The 22,034-nt window shown below is 39.5% G+C and overlaps 2 protein-coding genes across 6 annotated transcripts in view; both read right to left on the reverse strand.

Moving 5' to 3' along the window:
• LOC139934058 (ATP-binding cassette sub-family C member 8-like) overlaps positions 1 to 19,353 on the reverse strand; it is a 38,928-nt gene extending 19,575 nt beyond the window's left edge. For 2 of the 4 annotated variants that reach the window (XM_071928351.1, XM_071928348.1), the window contains exons 1-15: positions 19,279 to 19,353; positions 16,529 to 17,175; positions 15,303 to 15,539; positions 14,531 to 14,728; positions 13,340 to 13,489; positions 12,349 to 12,504; positions 10,598 to 10,732; positions 9,159 to 9,321; positions 8,178 to 8,218; positions 6,526 to 6,753; positions 5,791 to 5,931; positions 4,305 to 4,380; positions 2,850 to 2,955; positions 1,263 to 1,361; positions 360 to 525 (exon numbers count right to left, since the gene is read on the reverse strand). In XM_071928351.1, the coding sequence (XP_071784452.1) occupies positions 360 to 525; positions 1,263 to 1,361; positions 2,850 to 2,955; positions 4,305 to 4,380; positions 5,791 to 5,931; positions 6,526 to 6,753; positions 8,178 to 8,218; positions 9,159 to 9,321; positions 10,598 to 10,732; positions 12,349 to 12,504; positions 13,340 to 13,489; positions 14,531 to 14,728; positions 15,303 to 15,539; positions 16,529 to 17,155 (2,523 nt within the window). In that variant the 5' untranslated portion in view covers positions 17,156 to 17,175; positions 19,279 to 19,353. Of the gene's footprint in view, positions 1 to 359; positions 526 to 1,262; positions 1,362 to 2,849; positions 2,956 to 4,304; positions 4,381 to 5,790; positions 5,932 to 6,525; positions 6,754 to 8,177; positions 8,219 to 9,158; positions 9,322 to 10,597; positions 10,733 to 12,348; positions 12,505 to 13,339; positions 13,490 to 14,530; positions 14,729 to 15,302; positions 15,540 to 16,528; positions 17,176 to 18,666; positions 18,816 to 19,278 lie in introns of all 4 variants that reach the window. The other 2 variants (XM_071928349.1, XM_071928350.1) reach the window with 2 other exon arrangements.
• A 941-nt stretch (positions 19,354 to 20,294) lies between these two features.
• LOC139934056 (ATP-binding cassette sub-family C member 9-like) overlaps positions 20,295 to 22,034 on the reverse strand; it is a 34,590-nt gene continuing 32,850 nt past the window's right edge. For both annotated transcript variants that reach the window (XM_071928344.1, XM_071928343.1), the window contains exon 32: positions 20,295 to 21,887. In XM_071928344.1, coding sequence (XP_071784445.1) covers positions 21,750 to 21,887 — 138 coding nt within the window. In that variant the 3' untranslated portion in view covers positions 20,295 to 21,749. The remainder of the gene's footprint in view (positions 21,888 to 22,034) is intronic.

Genomic DNA, 22,034 nt, shown 5'->3' on the forward strand with positions numbered 1-22,034 from the left:
AAGGGCTGAGAGGGGATCATCCTGAGGAGGAATGGAGGTAAGGAGAATTTAGTCATAATCCAAGCTAGGAAGTTAAGAGTAATGGAATATTCTCCTAACAAGAATCCCTCGATGCCTTCCTTGAAGAGGTGAGCGCCAACGTGCATGTCAAGGGCCGAGAGGGGATCATCCTGAGGAGGAATGGAGGTAAGGAGAATTTAGTCATAATTCAAGATGGGAAGTTGGTGTGGTCTTGAAGTTTCGAACAACATACTTTTCCTGCAGACAAGCAGAGTATACTGTTTGAAACGTCAAGACCACATCGGCTATTTTCAGAGCCAACACTTCCCAAAAGAGATTAGTACGTGATTGTGACCTACCAGAACTACCACATCATTGTAGCTATACATGGCTCTACCGACGCTGACTCGTTGTTTCTGACCACCGCTCAAGTTGATTCCTTTCTCTCCAATCTCAGTCTGGTCACCTCCTGGGAGAATGTCTATGTCAGGCTGCAAGGAGCAAGAAGCTATCACTCTCTTGTATCTGTACCAGAACGAGAGAGAGAGAGATTTTATACAGTCAAAAATAGGCCTCTTCACGGAAGCAACAAAGACAAACTTGTGTTCATGCTGCTGGCCATGCACTGCTGTTTCAGTGACCCTTGAATTGTTCATAGAGGTGTCCTCAACGAAGTAAGACGTGATTTCCCTTCCAAGGGGAAGAGGAAAGAAAATACATCTTGCAATGTCAATGCGCAGTATTTGTTTACCGCATCAGGACGCTCTCAAACATATGTGTATCACTTACGGGGGTATATCACGTTACCACCACACACATCATATCTATCATGGACAATAAGACGTTTAAAGACAGTGGGCACTATTGGTAATTGTCAAAGACCAGTCTTCTCCCTTGGTGTATCTCAACATATGCATAAAATAACAAACCTGTGAAAATTTGAGCTCAATCGGTAGTCAGAACGGCAATTTTTCTGTGCAGGATGAATCGTGTATAACCCTGAAACTAATACAAGCGGCGCGTTGCATGAATATAATTGGTTTTGTTCGATCTAAGTCTGTAAAGCAGCGGGGTTGTTCTTTCACGTGTTTATGGCATAAGATGGCAACAAAATTTAGGACAAAATCTGAAATTATATTCCAGGTGTTTAAAAGCATCCGCCTGCCAAAAACATTGCAGATAAACAGGTCATCCGATGTGAAGTGGTTTACATATCTTTAAAAAAAGGCAACCTCATGAAACAATTACTATGAATGAATTACCTTGTGTGGTCATATTTGGTGTCAAATATGATATTATCTTTAAGGGAAGCGTTCAGCAGCCAAGCTTTCTGAGCTCCATAGGCAATACTTTGGTTATTCCTGCAACAAAAAAATACAAAGTAGAAGACTTACTATAGGTTTTCCTGGCCAATTGCAACAAAAACTCATTCATTTTAACAGCCGGCTCATTCAAATTCAATTGAAAAAGAATGCTCCATTCAATACAAATTACTTCTGCTTGTTTTTCATTCTTTACATGGTTCTGCTCCTCAGTATAATTGTCAATTAATTACCCGTTACAATCCTTCTAGACGTCTTAGATCATCCACTTCGTCGTTACTGGTTGTTCCCAAACCCACAACAATTGGGGTGACAGGGCTTTTTCTCATGCTGGTCCTTTACTTTGGAATAATCTGCCTCTTAATATCCGTAACATGTCTTCTATTCATGCGTTCAAAGAGGCCCTCAAAACCCATATTTTCACAGCAGATTTTCATTAATTTTTGTGTTTCTTCCTTGCGCCATGAGCATCACTTGTGGTGGATACCAGCGCACTTTAAGTGTTCTTATTATTATTATTATTATTATTATTATTATTATTATTATTACTATTATTATAGCATTCACTGGCCAAATAGAATTATTCAATTTCATTAGGCCCCAAGACTCATTCAATTTTTTACAAGCCAGCAGCAAGAGCTGGTCAACCATGCGATTGATTCAACTGAAGAATTGTCAAAGTAAAGGGACTTTTATGCCAGTCAAAAGATAAAATTCAATGCCATTTTGATTGAATACACTCAAAATTCAGGACTGAACTGAAAATTCTCTGTTCAAAAAAGTACAGACCTTACATTTGAAACTTGACGTCCTCGAAAGTTTTAAGATGCAGTTAATAGTATTGCACATTGAACACAGTGGCATTTTACACCATTTTAAATGGAGGTTATAGACCGATCCAGGCGCGCAAGTGCTGGGCACTGCCATGCGCTGCGTGCCACTGCTGGGTGTCTTTGAGCCCAGTTTGGTGCACAAAGACACAAGAAAATCGTTTTCATTTTCATTTTTTCATGGGAATTGAATGTCTTCCTTGATAATCTATGAAATACATGAAACAACGTACTACGTTCTTGATAAGTTTTTAAAATTAAGCAGAAGGTAAAATACTGAAATTTTGACAAAATACCTTGCCGATGTAATACATTTTAGCGACTTTTATGCCGCTTCTGCATCTTTGACCCCTAACTCGTCTAAGACAAGCACCTTTATCAAGATGATTCGACTTATATTTTGTTGCAAATATTTTTGGTCAGTGATCTTCATTGGTTTAACATGGTGTCCTTTTAAGGAAATTGTGTTATTCGTTGAGGAAAACATTTAATTTAAAAAAAGAGTAAAAAGAAACATGATTTCCTCATGTCTTTGTGCACAAAACTTGGCACATGTGCACCCCAGCCATGGCGCGCGGTGCTAAACACTTGCGCACCCAGTCAGTCACTGCTCTGATGATGAACGGAGAAGCGTGGTCGGAGAGCTCTTAGAGTTATTGAGAGGGCTGCCCCACTGTGTGAGGGAAACTTGACTTACTCATTCCATTGTACTCCACCAGACACTGTGGTCATTTCACCAAGAATGGCCGACAGCAGGGATGACTTTCCAGACCCAACCTGACCAATGACCATGGTCAGCTTTCCTGTAGTGACATGAAGGTATACATTTTAAACTATGGTTTATTAAATTTGCACGGTCTCTGTACTCTATTAACACCAGGTTGAGTTTCAGGATTTGAAACTTGGTGAGTAGATCTTCATCACTGTCTACCCATCCACTTAATTTGATGTTTCCAAACCGAGACTGGAAGGAAGAGCAGACTGGTCCCCTTTACATGGGACGAACGGTTCCCTTTTTCTGACTGTTATTATGTGTTGGATCAATACAACGCTCTGGAGGGACAGTTTACTACACGAGCGTATTTACCCTGTGCGTGAGTGTTGTCCATGCAACGCTTTGTAAACAGCAAAAACTTTGTAAACAGCAAAAACAGCATATGTCATACACATGATGGTGAATGGACCAGTCAGAAATCAGCTCTCAGTCATGAATATGCTTGAGGTATACATGTATCAATAACTAACATCAAATAAACTGAAATGCAATAATTCAGAGGGAGAGACAGTGATAGACCAGGATTGTAGTTAGACCAATTTGAGTGGTGGGATCTAAATCCATATTTGTTGAAGTCCACCAACAGACCAAGCGCAAGTGGAATAACAATGGGTGCGTTCGTTTAGCTTCCCTGGGTCTACCCCGCGGTACTCACTTGGGTGAGCCCCTGACAAGAGCTAAACGAACAACACACTCGCCCTCTCGTTGTGATGCCATGCACCTCATGTCCCCCCCCAAGTGACCCACTCCACAAGCAGGGAACTGGGGGCTGACAAGGTGAGACCCTTCAAAACTATTTGAATGTACTAAGGCAGACTGGGGTCGACCAAGGGAAGCTAAACGAACGCACCCAAATAATGAATATTATGTGGCCATCATTCCTGAAGTGGAAGCTTCAGGTAGGCATGATGTCAGAATTCCAAACTGTTAATGTTATAGCAGGGGCATGCAATAAGTTGAATGGCCTTTTGGATGTGTTCTTTCTCTCTAATATATGAAGCTTCTTATTATCACCTTGGCAGTATCTCATGCAGTCATTCATTTTTGGTTTACTCTTTAAAAAAAAATCCATGGCAACCAGAGGTCGAATTACAGGAGAATACACAGAGGTTAAAAATTAGAAAAAATTACACCATTACAAATTTAAGACATAATTGGTTAACGATAGAAAATGTTTACAATGTATATATAAAAAAAAATTGTTTTCAAAGTTGTAAACAGTGCACAGTTGAAAGACGCAATTGTGGTTTGTTCTGCTGTAAATCTGTGCTGGGCGGCAGAGGGCGTTTTACTCAGAGTGCTGGGTGGAAATTTGGAGTTCTGAGCGGGCCCCGCCCAACGCTGCCCACCGTGGCTACAATGCTGTGGATGACTTACCTTTTGGGATGTCCAGATCAATGTCCCTCAGGGTGGGTGTGTTGGCTGATTCGTCCCAGATGAAATTCCCTCTTACCTAATAAAACGATTCATATGATAAAATAATCACTAGGGAAACCGACAATGTAAATGTTAATTGATTGTGGTTGAACAAAGAAAAATTGACTGGAGCGGGATTTGAACCAACAACCGCCAGTTGAACGTACTAGCGCTCTACCAATGGAGATAATTAGCCTTTTGCTGGCGGTCTGCCTGGTTTGTTTCTTTCAATATAACATATTATAACAATAATCATAATTACAGAGACTGGGAAAGAATACCATTCCCATGAGATATTATTGTTTATTTTGAATAAACAAAAAACCTACAAACTTGTTTGATTACAAGTTTACTGACGCGAAGCTAAAGTTACTAGCCTCCGGCCTGTGATTCAGTATAAAATTCTAGCCCAGTGCATGGTTTGTCAAAATCTCTTTGGAAACTTTACTTGGAATGTGATTATGTACAGTTGCATAAGTTAGCGGTTAAAAAAATTAGCAAAACTTGAATAGGTAAGCTAGGATTTCAAGGGAACCTGTGATTTATGCAATAGGCATAACATGGTATTCAAGCTGGTAACCCTTTCCTTCTAGGCAAGACTTGTTACATTATGTGCTAATCAAACATTTCCTTTATTAAGAAATTTTGCCTCCATTTAGATTAACCAATCATTCACAAATACCTCAGACAGTTTTGCTTTTGCTATTGGTGGAGAGCGCGTCACTTGGGTGTGTATAAACCTTTGTTTATTATGACCAATAAAAAGTGTTGAAACATGGGCGTGACACGCGTACTTGCACCTGTGATTATAAGACGGTTTCTTCATTCCTATTGGTCGAGAGCAACGGCCTGGACAGTTGTGCCACATCACGCGATATGCGCGCCGTGCACAGCATTCCCTTATAAGGAGTTGTTTACCCGAGGGCGGCGGAGGGCCTTACCATTTCATAGCTGGAGGGGTGTTGTGTTGAAAGAAATCATTGAACAATTATAATGTTTGCATTTATTTTACTTTTTGACCAAAAAGTGTTGATGTTTTTTGACCGAAAAGTATGATTGGAATCAAAGTGTGTTGAATCGGTTTTCAACTAGTGGTTTAAACCCTTGACTTCCAAACGTCATTTATAGAGCTTCAAAATCAAATTTGTTGCTCTAAGGCGCCGAGGCACAGATGAATGCTGGTTGACAGTTTTACTGAGCATCTTGAATGAGGTGAGTGAGCTGGGGTTACTTGTGTGTACAGTAAGCTTATTTCAAATTTTTGGGGCTATATACAGAGAATGATCTCTTTGCAAAAATAGCGAGTTCTTTGGCACAACAAAAAAGGAACGAGGTAGACAAATGTCGAGATCTCAACTTGAGCATGTCCGTGATAAATCCAGGGGCTTGTTTATGGTACGCTATATACATCAAGATCATAACTTAGATTAGAAGTGTGTTCTCTTACCCTCAATGCTATATTGTCAGATATCTCAAATGATTCATGAAACGGAGAGCTAGAAACAGTGCTATGTGCGTCGTCGCTGTTGCTGGACAACAACCTTTGCCTGTCCTCTCGTTTCTGACGTCTTGGCTGACGAACCTTGACCTACAGGAACAAATTGAAAGGAAATCATGTATTCAATTGATTAAAAACTTACTTGGAAATGAGCAACGGAGAGCTGTTGATAGTATAAAACATTGTGAGAAGCGACTCCCTCTGAAGTAACATAGTTTTTGAGAAAGAGGTAATTTCTCACTCATTCAGGCCTGAAGCCTTTTATTATGCTTATGACCAATTGAGCCCAAATTTTCACAGGTTTGTTATTTTATGCATATGTTGGGTTACACCAAGTGGGAAGACTAGTCTTTGACAACTAACGAATGTGTCCAGCAGACGATTTCACAAAAACGCTAGGATTAATCCTGTCTCGAGATACATGTAGGATGAGTAACTAGTTCTAACTTTAGGATTATTCTTAAGGTTTAAATGCAACAGTGCAGGGCTGGGACTTGTCCTAAGTCCTAAGATTAGTCCTAAGGTCAATCCTGAGTTAGGTGAAACCGATGCCTGTGACTTTTACTCTCTGGCTGACTATACAAACAGGCTTTCCCTACAGTTCTCAAGAGAAGGGAGGTTAAACACTCTGAGAATCTATGGCCTAAGTCCTTGGTCGACTGTGTAGTCCACTTCATTGCTTACCTCAGGATTTACAGTTCCCTTTCCACTGTCAGCTTCGGACTCTTCAATCTCCGGGGCTTCGAAGAACGCCCTGAGCCGACCCGTACTGATTATAGCATTGATGTGGAAGATGAAGACATTAGGCATCAGGTACAATGGGATTGACATCTGGTTGAAGACCGAGAGGGCAGCGAAGGCGATGTCGGGGGTCAAAGGCTTGCCTGTCAGCTTGGTGTACAGACTGTACGACTGCGACAAACAAACAACTAGTGGTTTAATGATAATCATAAGTTGTTTTTGTATAACGCTTTATCTACGGGTGTCTCAAAGAGCTATCCAGACTTGTGAGGTCCATGTACCTTACCTTGTAGTAAGGGTTTCAGAGTGCTGTGGCATGTTCAGCTGTCTCTGCCAGAAACACCGGGGTAGACCCCTCTTAATAATAGTAATAATAATAAATAATGCTTATAAAGCGCCTTACATCCATGCCTGGACCCCAAGGCGCTGTACACATTAAAAAATAGCTGCAAACAAGAGCAACAAAAAAACAAACAGCATAAAAGATTTCTAAAAATTTAAACCACAAAAATGGACAAGCCAATAATTAAAACAACAAACGGCAAAGTTAAAAAAGTTATGGAAAAGCACTACTATAAAAAGATTAGTTAAACTTACAATACTTTAAAAAGACTATTGCAATTATATCATATCAGGGGTCGATCCCGCAAAGAGTCAGGACCAGTCCTTTTAAGACTAGTCCCAGGAGATATTAAAACGTATCGCCAGTCTTAAAAATCAAGACGAGTAACTTGTCCTAGTTTGAGATAAGACTAGCCCTAACTCTCTATGACATCCACCCCCAGGAGAAACAATTCACTGAGTCATTTAAAACAACACACCAACAAGATAAAAAGATATGAAAATAACTCACAAATGAAAGCATGTTAAAGTTACAATAGCAATGACATAAAAAATGTCACTCAGGAGAAAAAAAAAAATATTCACATACTGTTAAGAGTTGGCAATGTACTTAGTTAAAAGCCAGTTTAAAAAGATAAGTCTTCAGGATTGGCTTAAAACGATCCAGTGAATTTGATGCTCGTATGTGTTCCGGGAGAGAGTTCCATGGACTTGGGGCTGACTGTGAGAACGCTCGACCCCCATAAAAAGCAGTGTGTCCCTTTACTGGTTGGCACAGAAAATTCTTGGACGAAGACCGGAGAGTGCGATTTTGTTGGTATGGAGTTATCATCTCACTCACATCAACAGGAGCGCGCTCATGGAGATTTGTATGTTAGTAGTAGGAGTTTGAATTTAATTCTATGTGCCACAGGCAACCAGTGCAGACAGAAGAGCACAGGGTGTATGTGATCTCGATATTTAGTTCTTGAGACAAGTCTCGCAGCTGAGTTTTGAATCCTCTGCAACTTAGTGATCACCGGGTTATCTGATGTGCAGTGCTTAATACACCGGATCAATGGCTTTACGTCCCATATGAAGGACGGAGCAATAAATCATCGTAAAATTTCTTGATTAAGGACACAAATGTCGAGACCGGGACTCAAACCCACACTCTGCTGATCAGAAACACCAGAGCTGGAGTTTAGTACGCTTGACGCTCAGCCACAGTTTTTCAATCTGGTTTATAGTTTAGTACCCGGTTTGTTACTTACCACTAGCGTCACCAAAAGTGGACTGGCATTAGTGATGGACACTGTTAGAAACAGAGAAAAAAAGAATGTGTAATATTATTCACACATCGACCCTTTGTAATGCTGTTTGTAGTAGCTCATATAATTTCTGTTGTGTTTGATTGATATTTAAGAGGTGATTTCCCCACCTAAACTGCCTTGTACTTACATGTACTTACTTAATCATTTAACATAACAGTTGTGTTGTAAAGTAATTTGTTTCAAAAGTCCAAATTCACTGGAGCATTAGAAAATTATGTAATGCCCGTAGCGCTTGTAATAGCTTATATTTCTATTTTCACTCGACGTGGTTGTGTGCGATGCCTAATTTGCGTATGTTGAGGAGATGACTGTGATATTACACTCACAGTATATGTGATCTATATGCAGCCACATATGATATTTCATACTTCCGATGTTGACTTGAAGCCTTCGCAGTGTCTCTGCCTAAACTAAACTCAGTCCTAAACTTTTAGAGTCAGTTCGGTTCCAGGACCAGCTCTACAGAGCCATTTATAATTGGCACTCAATCTTTTGAAATCGGAATCGTCAAAAGCGGGTACTCGGTTCCACAGAAAGAGCAGACTCACGAGTACCGTTTTCAATTTGGAACCGGGTCGAACTGGGCAACTGAAGAACCCCACTAGCTTACAAGCAAAACATATTATGGGGATAACATCAGGGCCAAACTTCATTGAGCTGCTTAATAAGACCAACAAGTAGCTAAGCACAAAAACTATGCTTACCAGAATAAGGTTCCCAGTTAAACTACAATGTCACATGTACAACTTGTGGCTGGTGTCCTTCTCATTTCTACTTAGCAGACATTGTTTTAAAGCAATATTGTTTTGTTTAAGCAGCTGTGTGAAATTGAGCCCCGGTAAGTTGGGTTGATAGTTGGGTTTTAAAAATGCCTAACAGTAAATGTCTGTTTTTAGTAAATGTATAGACAGCATTACTTACTGAGCACCACCCTCCATCCCATCTGTTTCATCATGGTCAAAATCTCCAGAGCTCGTACTTTACTGATGGAGGTATAGAACATATCTTCCCATCCGTACAGCTTGATCAACTTGATGCCTTGAAGAAGCTCATTGGTCCTCTTCAGTCGCTCATCAGATTTGGCCTTGGGGGGGAGTGGGAAAGGGATGGGTACAAACAATTATTACATCTAACTGTGACTTAAATTCCATGACTTGTAATTCTACTTCTACTTCAGTACTTTGTTACTCGGCAGGGTCCATACATTAGAATAGAAATGCTAAGGCGCAATTACTGCTCAAGGACACAAGTGCAGGACCGAGATTCGAGCCCACATTGTGACCACCTTGAGTTTAGTGCACTAGGCCACTCATGCCTTGACACGCCATTCATAAATACCTCGAGACAGTTTCTCTATTCCTATTGGTGGAGAGCGCGCGTCCCATGGATGTGTATAAACCTTTGTTTATGACCAGTAAAAAGTGTTGAAACATGGGCGTGACACGCGAGCTTGCACCCGTGCTTATAAGACAGTTTCTTCATTCATATTGGTCGAGAGCAACGGCTGAAACCACATCGCGCGACGCACACAGCATTCCCTTATAAGGAGTTGTTTACCCGAGGGCCTTACCATTTCATAGCTGGAGGGGTGTTGTGTTGAAAGAAATCATTGAACAATTATAATTTTTGCATTTATATTACTTTTTGACCAAAAAGTGTTGATGTTTTTGACCGAAAATGTATTTATGAATGGGAATCAAGGGTGTTGAACCGGTTTTCAACTAGTGGTTTAAACCCGCCGAGGCCTGCCAAGGTTTAAACCATGCCTTGTTGGGTTTAAACCACTAGTTGAAAACCTCTTCACCACACATTGATTCCCTTATTCAGCCCAACCCTAAAACAAAGAAAAAATCAATCATTCAAAAACACCCACAGCCACGACAGACTCCTCTAGTTTCTCCCTCCAATGTACCGTGTATAGTGTTTATTTTGTCTTGTCCTACACTTTTATTGCACCACCGGTCACAGCGTCATGCACAGCGCATCATCCCAGTTTGGCTTTCACCAGCTGTTAAGGGATTACTTTATCAAGTATCTAGTAGTTGTTATCCCGCATACCAATCATTGGCTAGGGTTATGATTAGATCGTCACATCATCATGCATTGAAGTATAGGCAACCTTAGCCGAAGCCGAAGCCACAGCCACCAATTCAGATATGGGGGAGTCCCAAGACCAATACATTAACCAAGTTCCAAGTTGATTTCAAAAGTCATTCTGGTTATAATAATTTATTTCATTTCTTGTGCACCATTTCCATCAGAGGAAGTTCAAAGGTGCAAACTACACCTAAATTCCATGCAAAATTGCAGCATTATTACAGCTTCTTGAGTTATCACTCGGGGTTGGGATACTATCTTACCATGGATATCTTCTGATACTTTGCTGTCTGTCTGGCGATAATAACTTGAATCGGGATGGTAATGAAGAAGATTAAAGAACCAATCAAGGCGGCTATCCCCAGCTCAAAGTACAGAATGACTAGATACCCTGTAATCTGAAGGGACAAAAAAGAAGACAAAAGTCACTTTTAATAATAAGACGTACTAATAATAATAATAATAATAATAATAACAGTGACTTCTTATATAGTGCGCAAAATAATAACAATAATAATAATAATAACCCGTTTTTATATAGCGCTTTTCACACCCAGAGGGCGTCCCAAAGCACTTCACATTACTACCCCTGGTCACTTGGCCTTAAATCATTCCTTAAACCATCTCAGCTCCCTGGTGGGGAGTATGCAGCCTGTGCAACATTAATATGCGCTACTCGGCTAAATCAATCACAAGAACCATCTCTGCCCTCACAGGTATCCATTTACCCCTGGGTGGAGAGAAGCAATTATTGTTAAGTGTCTTGCTCAGGGACACAAGTCTCACGACCGGGATTCAAACCCACACTCTGCTGAACAGAAGCATATTCGTCATTCAGTGACGCTCAAGGCGCTTTAACGTACAGTATTTCCTGCAAGGTATGTGCCACTTTGTTATGAGATCTACTCCTTTAACATAGCGACATGTATCGGTTTGGTGCTGTGGCGCAATACAGTGCAAATCCAGCCAGGAACATTGGGGCAAATCCCCTTCTCTTTTTAATAGGTGCACCGGGTTCTTTTCCACCTACGTTACACACCAAACTGGACCAATGGCTTTACGTCCCATCCGAAGGACGAAAAAATGTCTTGCTTAAGGGCAAAAGTGTCACAAACTGGGACTCGAACCCACACTCTGCTAATCTGAAGAGTTTGAATTCGGTGCTCTTTACCGCTCAGCCATGACACTTCTTGAGAAGAGGGCAAGTTACTAACCCTTCGGAGGTCAAAGCAGCCCAAAACGGCTTCAACCAAAATGCCCATAGCGGCTGTAAGATCTGACCTACTTCGATTCAACCCAAAAGGCCAAAGTTAAAGGTCATGACCTCAATACCTAACTGTATGTTTTTAAGTGTTCTGTTTTGGAATCTTTCATCATTGTTTAGACATGTAAATTTTCCATTTTTATCTTTTTAATGGACAATACATTAATTGAATTGAATTTAAACGACATTTTCCTGCGTTTACCTTTTTAACATAGTCTCCATATTCTAAAGTAAAACCAAAATTCTGTTTTATGTTTTTTTTTTCAGACACAAATAAGAAACCACTCTTCACTGTTCCCTCAAACCCGCGGCCGTTTCGTACTAAACGCTAGAAATCGACCAACGGTGGGAACGATCAAGGTAATGTACACCGGTTAACAAAACTCATGTTACCCGCCGCACTGTGCAGCCGTGGTACATGCGTATTTGTTGCATGGCACGTGACATGCCATTTTGAATGGTAACATTATTCCAGTAAAGCATACTTTTGTAGCATACCTTTCATTTCATTTCATTTCATACCTTTCATTTCATACCTTTCATTTCTCTCCTGCAAAAATATCCCGACTAACCACAAACAATATTGCTTAACAACTTTCTGTTGAGCGAAAGTGAGCAGAACACTAGTCACATACGATACATGTGACATGCCATCATTGACCGCTACCCTTTTTTAGTAAAGCATAATTTTTGTTTTGCTGAGCCACCTTTCATCTCTCCCCTGAAAAAAAATAAAAATAATTTACTTACCACAAAGGGTATTGACCAGACATAGTGGACCCACTGCGTTGAATTGAGGATGTTTGTTGTATCTACCGACATATGATTGGTGATTTGACCCATCGTCATGGCGCCACCAGTCATGGTGTAGCTGGACAGACGCAGTGATTTGTCATAAACAGCTGCCTGTTGACCAAAAAAGAAGAGTCCAAATTTTTGACAGTTCAAATGTGAAGGAAACAAAATTATCTCTGTGGGTGCCTTCTGGTTACTGCTCATGGTCAATCATTAATGCCCTCCATGGGAGGGCCACTGGATGGGTGGCCAGATGAACACATATAGTTGCAATTTTTAGAACATTGCCTTGCAAGCTTTTTGGTGTAAGGAGCTCATAACAATTCCAATCTCCCGCACTTTCGATTAATCGAAAAAAGACAGTTCTCTAAGAACAAATTCTACCTGGCAAGTAGATACAAACATGGTGTTTCCGCAAACTAAATATATTATTCCAATCTCAACAGCACTTGCACTTGCTAATTAGCTCGCAGCAAGGAAACTTCCATGATTGTCCACTGACCATCCAAATGTTAAAAATATTCTTATTTAAAGCCATTGGACACTTTCTGAACAGAACAAAAATTTAAAGTTCACAGGAAGATTTACAAATAACTTACAGGGTTTACAGAAGGTAATGGTGAAAGACTTCCCTTGAAATATTCCATGAAATGCTTTACTTTTTCAGAAAACATTTTAACAATTATCAATTCTCGATATCGAGAATAACGGATTTATTTTAAACACATGTCATGACACGTAAGGAATCAAGGATGGGTTTTCCCGTTATTTTCTCCCGACTCCGGTGACCAATTGAGCCTAAATTTTCACAGGTTTGTTATTTTATATATAAGTTGTGATGCACGAATTGTAGGCCTTTGGACAATACTGTTTACCGATTATGCTCTTATGCGATTGCTTTAAATAATGTTATAGCGGCTTCCTAAATTTGATCCATGCTGCTTACCTGCAGGGAGGCCTTGATGTGAGCGGACTCCGTGATGACAATGTGATAATGGCCCTGCTGGGCCAACAGCTTGATGATATTGGACCAGAAAATGACTATGACCAAGACAAAACCGTTCCTAAGGAAATCCAACGCTGTGATGTACTTGGTCTGTAGTATAAAATATGGGAGGAATGATGAGACAGAGAAGGTTTTTGTTGCTTATTTTGCCTGATCATATTTCACTATAACGACTGCTTTTGCTGTGCAGAGTGGAATCTATCAAACTCAGGAAGAAAAATAAATAAATAAAAAATCAGAAATCCACGGTAATAGATTAAGAATTTGTTTTTGTCGAGAACCATGTTTTATGTGCGAAGACTTCAAAATCAAACTATATCCTTTCAGTCCTATCTATGTCTTTATATCTATTTTTTTATTATTATTATTATTTTTTATTTTTTTTATTTAAGGGGAGAAGGTCAGATTACAGTAAATATTTACAGCCTTATCTGTACCTTAGCCCTTTGCCCAACATTGTAATTCTTCTTCAAACAGTGATAACTGATTACGGGAAAAGGATATTGATAGGGAGTGTTTGTTCACAAACAACTATGTGTCATGACGGTTCATATGCTACCAGCACTTGACTGGTAATACAGTTTGTTTTGTTTTTCAAACTAGAAATATAAATGACCTCTTTTACTTTTTATTTCTGCTGAAAGTTTGCAAATCATTAATAATAATAATAATAATAATAATAATAATAATAACAATAATAAACATTTATATAGCGCCAAATCCATTAAAAATGCTCCCAGGTACTTTACAACAAGAAAATTTTAACCACAAAAAACTAAATAATTAATTAAGGTCCAAAATTAAGATCCATAAAATATGATTATAAAACAAAAAGATACATGTACAAGTAATAAGATGAATATATAATCAATCAAACACATGTAGTAAAAGCCACCGAAATTTTTTGATCCAGTAAAAAACAGTGCATTAAATCGGGAAGCGCAAAGAAATTTGACCTGTAAAATAGTCTGTGTAAATGAGAAGCAGTTCAATTTTCGAAGAACATTCCAAAGAATGACTACTGGTTTATAATAACATGTTTAGCTTCATCTTCCTATTTCAGTAAAGTATAAGATGGTCTTTCAAAATGCTGACAATGTCTACAGATAAATTGTGATAAATTGAACTTACATTTGTTTCATCTGGGGTGCTGTCCCCGTAGTAGATGCCTGTGACGTACTTAATGGCACCAGCCAGGGCCAAGGGGGGTATGAAGGTAGATAAGTCTCCAAGGATCTTTACAAGCCCACCTAGTGCGATACGAGCACCGAATGCTCGCGCATACACTCGGTACAGGCTTAGGGGCTTCTTGTGCAACTTGGCAAGTGCCTGAAAAATAAAGAGTTAGATCAATTCAGAGTGTCGTGGCTGAGCGATCTGGTGTACCAGACCCAAGCTCGTTAAGCCCATTCCACACTACTCTATTATCTGGGGGCAACCCCCGTGGATTAACGGCCGGACTTTTCACACTTGGACCGCTTTACCCCTGATCTACCCTGGGTATACCCTGGTGAACAACCACTCCTGCTCTGGAGTAAGGGTATAAGCAGTAAAACCCTGAGGTTTTCTTGGACATTCTTCAACATACATGTACAACACTGGGTGGATTTCACAAAGAGTTAAGACTCGTCTTATCTCGAGTTAGGACGAGTAACTCTTCATAACTAAGGATTGATCTTAAGGAATGCATGCTACAGCGCAGGGTTGGGACTCATCCTAAGTCCTAAGATTAGTCTTAAGTTAGGAAGGGTTTGTGAAATCGAGGGTAACTTGTATACTTTTTAGGCTAAGCGTGATCCTCCTTTGCTAAGCAGATTTATTGCTTGCAGCAGATGTGAGGTCATTCATTTGGGTAGCAGGTTAGAAAAGGAAAATAAAGACTACTGCCATACTTTCCACATACCTGTTCCTTAAGGAGGGCATTGGTAAAATTCTCCCTCTGGTATTTGGTTGTGTGGACCTCAGACAGACTCCCCAGATCAGCCATCTCTAGAGTGCTCTTGTATCCTTTCTTGAAGATCCAGTTCATCCACAAGTAAGATGCCGAAGAGAGGAGACTTGAGTAACCCTGCATGTAACGCATGTCATCCTTCATCAGATCCTCAGGGAAGCCATCCTCCTCCGAACAACACGAGAAGATCTTTAAAGAATCAACGGAAGACAATCTTAAATAACCAGATGGCAATAGCACTAGCACTAACTACATCACTTTTGCTCAAACACTTGAAATGCGATTACTGCATCATCAACGCGCATAAACGTAATAAAATTTGCGGATAAACGTAAAAACATTCACTCAAAGGTAAAAACATTCACTCGAAGGTGCCCGGAAATGCTGATCACCTTACTCATGGTGACTCATCAGGACTCCAGAGCCTATCGTCTCTGTGAGTATTCCCTGAAACCATTATGCTCGACTAGTGATGGTAAGGCTTACTACATCACTTTATTTTCTATTTTCTACTTTGGTTGCTTGTTTTTTGAAGTCTCCAACATGTTGCTTTACACCACTGCTTAGGGAACTAATATATTTAGAAGAATATTCACAAATGCAGGTGTTTGAAGCTTTGCATGGTGTGAAAAATAAGAAGTGTAAACATAAAGAGTAAACTTGTGGGTACAACCACATGTATAATAGATCTCTTTTGTGGGAGTTTTGGCTCTAAAAAGAGATGGTGTGGACTCGAGAATTTGAACAGTATACTTTGCTCGTCTTCAGGAGAATCTTCGAGCAGAGTATACTGTTCGAAACGTCGAGACCACACCGAATTTTTTCAGAGCCAGCTTGAACCTGCAAGTAAAAAAAAAATGTATTTATTTATAGCAGGGGTGAGAGTCATTACTAGCGAAAAAGTCTGAAACTTGGATACAAATTCAAAGATATGTTGAAATGCCGTTTTTACCCTTTGGTACATGTAACCCCTGGGGTTATAGATCCAAGGAGCTTTTGGAAACAGTGTCCAAAGCACTAGAGAAGTAGACCAATGAGAAGGATTTCTTTGTTTGTGGAAACAAATATTGTCTGATTTTCTTCACCCGGCGGACATAAAAAGTCTGAGTTCAGCCATCTTATCCCTGTTATACTTTTCTTCTTCATCAATATGATTGAAAATTCATTGAGGAGCTTACCTTTATCCGGATGACGTTGAGATCAAGCAACAAGAATACAAAGTACACCCCCATGGCCACAATGTTGAGGTCCACTCGCAACAAAAGGTAGTTAAACTCTTGGTTGAAGTCATAGTAGAAATTTAAAAAACGGGTACATTCACCACCCAGGGCTCCAATCCAGAAGAGTAATAATAGCCACGTCATATGTCGACGACTCCATACCTCCATCTTGGTATAGAAGACTATAGTCAGTAGGGACGAGATGAGAAACAGTCCTGCTGGGACATACAGGTGGGGTCTCGTTGGCACCTTAGCATAATTAGTCAAGTCAGTCAAGATGCCTTCTCCGATCAAACACGCGGCAAGCGTTATCAGCAAGAGAATGACCACCCATCTGAAATTGTGGCCGGGGTACTGGATGAGGTACCGGTATTTCTCCTTGCGAATTCTTGTGCAGCATCCGAGGATGAACAGCACCAAGATGGAGAGGAGGATGAAGAGAAGATGCGGCACGGTGTAGACGAGATCGGTGAAGCAGGTATTGTAGAGGGTGTGGTTTAGATCCCAAGTGAAGTTGTCAAAGTTTGCAGAGTTGTTCACCCCGCAGTACCAGTTGAACTTCTCCATCAGCTGCTGTTGGGCCATTGTATACTACAAGAGATTGCCTGCGAGAAAAGAACATCGAATACAAATTTTTATATAAGCCTCTACCTTACTGAAGGCCTTGAATGTCGTTCAAAAAGACACTGGACACTAATGGTAATTGTCAAAGACCAGTCTTCTCACTTGGTGCATCTCACAGATGTACAAAATAACAAACCTGTGAAAATTTGAGCTCAATTGGTCGTCGAAGTTGTGAGATAACTATGAAAGAAAAAACACCCTTGTCACACGAAGTTGTGTGCTTTCAGCTGCTTGATTTCAGGACCTTGAAATCTAATTCCGAGGTCTCAAAAACAAATTCAAATATTTTAGTGGAAAATTACTTCTTTCTCAAGAACTACATTACTTTAGAGTGAGCCGTGTCTCACAATGTTTTATACTATCAACAGCTCTCCACTGCTTGTTACCAAGAAAGTTTTATGCTAAGTAAATACCAATAGTGTCCTGCAGTGCATTTAAAGGGGAACAGCAATTTTCCCTCTGAAGGATTGCAATTGGCACTCCTATGAGGAAAATGTAAATTTTTATTGGAACTTTGCAAAGGACATCACAGCAAAAGGACAGGGCATCACTAGATACAGTACATGTAACTGGGGCTCGGTACTCATTTAACATTTTGTTGACATTTGCATTCTAGTACAAAAATGCGAATGTCTTTTTAAAGGAGTAGAGAGCCCCAGTTACTGGGTCTAGTATGACATTTAGTGTGGATGCCGTTGGTTATTTTTATGCCTGCTGTGGGGACCAGCCGAAGCCATTTGGTAGGTGTGTACATCTTCTCTCGAGGTTGGCAACAAAAATACAAAATTACAAGTAAAGGGTTTCTTCGGTAAAGTTAACGCTGGCTTAACTAAAATCAATGAACCATCAATGACCATTTTGAAAACGTATTACTGCTAGCGTTATGGAGGCCGAAAATGGGGAGTCCTAACTCGAGGCCCAGAGGTCTGAATTTCTGGAGAAGTATCATCCCTGCTAGCCGCCCTTGTTGAGCTGTTAATGGCTCCGCTTTTAACATCGGTCTCATCACTGTCGCCATTACAGTGATCAGACCGATGTTAAAAGCGGAGCCATTAACAGCTCAACAAGGTGGGCTACACAGCAACAGGCAGGGCATCCTTCTAAATCAGAGAGTTATCTAAGAACATTTAACTTGATGGATAGATCATGTTTCAACCTCCATGAATGGATTTAATTAGCGACTGTCTTAAAAATCATAACTTTTTAGCTCAAAAAGTTACCGGGAGTAGGCCTACAGTTTCAGTAGGCGCGGTTTCAAATTATTTTGTTTGGTATTTTTAAATTTTTGTAATTTTGGGGATTTTTTTTGCGTGACAATTGATATTTCAATTATAGAAAACAGGGTTTTGAGGGTGACTTTTACTAATTGTATCTGGGAAGCTAGTACGAAAAGGTTTTAAAAACAAATTTTAAAAAAGCACAGCGTCCCAGACCCAGTAACTGGATCTACATGTACACTGTACAATCATTACTCCTAGAACTATGGCGTTCGTTCGACTTTCGTCTCGGCTCATATTAACAATGATTATGTAGTGTACTTACTTGGATCCATGTACAGCCAGGCAATGAAAGGATACTCAATACTCAACACTCATGGAAGTTTCACCGCAGTGCCAGTGGGCTGCAACAAAATAAACCAAGAATCACAAGATTCAACTTTTGAACTTTCAAGAACATTTGGTGAAGAAGTCGACTCAGTCAGAATCAGACCAACGAAACGTCAATCTCAAGCAAAAGCTCTGCCCCTTGATTTATTAATTATATGGACGGATAGGATCTAAAACAGAGAGGGATATTTTGGTTCGAGCGGGTGACTGTCGACTGTGTCGTCTCAGTGTAGCCCCAACCCAAGTTGGACGCTAAAACACTTACCACTCAGCTAGAATAGCAGCATGCAGTCCGCAACACTTCTGTGCGGTTACGACGTAACTCGTCGTCTGCATCAACAGCGCACGCCGGTTGCGGTGTCACTGTTCATTAGTAATCAGTAAAGTTTCCCATAGTATTGTTCACAATGGTTTATACCTTCCATGCAGTTGTTTAAAACATAGCAAATCAACGATAGAATGAGCTGTTTCACTTACCAAAATTCACAAACTTTGAGATACAACGGGGTCCGCACGTCCACTTTCCATGACCTTCCTCCTGAACCTTCCTCCTTCCCCGGAGATATTACACGTTCAAAAGAGGGCGCTATTGAAATCTGGGGGGGCGGGGGCGGGGGCGGGGGGATGGGGGATCTGCAATGCAAGGGGGGGGGGGTGGTAATAGCAGGGGCAGGGTGTAAAACTTAAAATGGCGGCAGTGTGCTACATAACTTCTTGGTATGCTTGTAATCCCAGTAGGTCTAACAAACCTACTGAGAGCAGTGCAACTGTAATTTAAACTAAACATAAGAGTGGTTTCCAGAGTATAACTGTTTTTACAACAAGAGACATGCATAAAAACAACATGTGTTTTGCCATTATTTCTGATTTTGATCTGTTAAATTTATACTCATTTTTCATTTAATGCCCTTGTGATTATTGTGTATCAATTCACGACCAAACACTGAGACGATTACGAATTAATGTATTACTACATTTGAATTCTTTCTTCATATCGATAGGTCCTTTCCTCAAATCTTGTTCCCCGCAAGAACAAATTAGAGACATGCATTCTCAATAAAAATTACTGGTTGTCAAGCCTCTGGCTTTGATGAGCTGGGTTGTACCCATCGAACAGGCAAAATGTGTGCCATAATTCGACGCCTCTATGTTCTGACACCCCCATGTTCCCGATTGCTGAACTGGACCTGCATGCATGGGCAAATAACTTCTTTTTTTGGGGGGGAGGTGCGTTTTGAGTTTCACTTTCGGAAAGGCCCCACCAGCTTAAGTGCTAATTGCCTATTAAATATAAATTTGTTAAATGCAAACACTAAAACAAATATTTTGACATTTCACACTCAACAAGATAAGACAACATTATTGTGTTTAAATGAGATTCAGACAAAATTATTAATATTTGTTGTGTTAGGCTTGTGACATTTATTCTTAATGAAAATATTATTCTCGGATCAAGCACTTTTACGACAAACATTATTTTTCAGTTTTAAAGTTTGAAGGTATAAATCTGGGTAAAATAAATTAAAAACTTACATATCCTTTTAGGTTTAAATATTTCTTCAAATTACTGCAAAAATGTATGTTTTTCAGGTTAATGGTTTACATTTCCAATAGTTCCAAAGTATTTTTTGTGTCTTTAACACTGCTTAGCAATTCGTTTTGAAGCCATGTGACTGCATGGTTTCTTTTCAAACTATGAAACAATAAAAAATAATAAAAAAAATGGGCATCTGTTCAAATGCGAAAGCAGTTGTTGTTTTGGGCACAAAGCAGGAATGTTTTTTTTTTACAAAGTATTATTTTGCTAAAAAGTTAACTTAAAAACCCTGCAAATTAAACTAGAGCTGTTTACTACAGTGCAAAATGCACCCATGATTTTTATTTACATATTGACCTGAAGTTTACTCAAGTAGTACATCAGTAATAATAACAGAATGTCTGCTAGAAAAATAGATTCACACACAAAAGGGTTTAAATTGGTAAAAACTGCAAGACAATAATTATTCCATAATATGGACGGTTTCACAATGGTAATAAGGCTCTAAATGTAAAAAGAAAATAGCTGAATATTTTTAACTTTCAAACAATAAATATGTAATTAGTTTTATAAAAGTTTGTTAAATTGTAGCAAAATGTTGTTGAGATTTATACAAAAATGACAAAACTTAGTTAAACTCTTATCTACATAAGAACCATAAATTTCTTTCTGACATCTGAATGTCTAACTATGTCAAATGAATAATTGTTTGAAATAATGCTAAAGAGTTATCCTCATAAAATGATACTCATTTTACTAAGCTTACATTTTACATAATAAATAATCTGATGGCTTTTAACAAAACTCTTTTTTAATAAAAAAAAGGGTATAATTTTGCATAATAAACTTCCCATACATGCCCGAAAAATTATTCATACGCAAAATCAATACACTAATTTGAAGCCAAATTGTGGTTAAAAAACTTCCCACAAACAAAATAATAATGCAATCAAATTGTACTACAAATGTAGCTTCCACTTACAGTTTGCTTCAGAAAACAATAAACATAAGATTAGTCATCTACCCTGTAATAATTGTCACAGTTGCATAATTTGATGGTGGTCATGCCCTTTAGTGTCAAGGAAGTTCTATGAGGCTGTACATGTTCTTCCCAATTACAGTAAATAGATGGAGAATTACATGTTGCGACTGCAAAAGTACGTGTGACAAAAAAAAAGGTTTTATTGCTTTCACTATAACTATCAAACCTGACAAAGAACTGGATCCAAAGAACAGACACAGTGTCTTTGTTTAAGACTATACCCATCTTGACAAAGGAGGCAAATAATGCTGTTCTCTTCAACAAGATATAGCAAAGTGTCTTGTAGGTTTTTAACTAGCCGGCTTTTGACCAAGGAGGCAAAATAATGTTCACCTCTTGATCTGAAAGATGTGGCATGTCTTGAGATTCTCAACTACCAGCCTTGACCAGGGAGGCAAAGATGCTGTCCTCTTGAGCTAGAAGGTTTTGTGGGGTGTCGTACTCCGCTATCTGACCCTCATTCAACACCAGGATGTGATCAGAGTCCAGGATAGTCTGCACACGATGCTGTTAACATCAAATCAAATCAGTCAGAGTTACATTTTAAGAATGATCACTCTGTTTTACAAGTAGATAAAAGTTCAGGAATTTAAAGAAAGGTGAAAGTTGATAGCCAGATATATCTTTCAAAAGTAAAAACTGCTCTCTCAACCT

This window comes from Asterias amurensis, chromosome 2 (genome assembly GCF_032118995.1).
Source record: "Asterias amurensis chromosome 2, ASM3211899v1".
Taxonomy (NCBI): domain Eukaryota; kingdom Metazoa; phylum Echinodermata; class Asteroidea; order Forcipulatida; family Asteriidae; genus Asterias; species Asterias amurensis.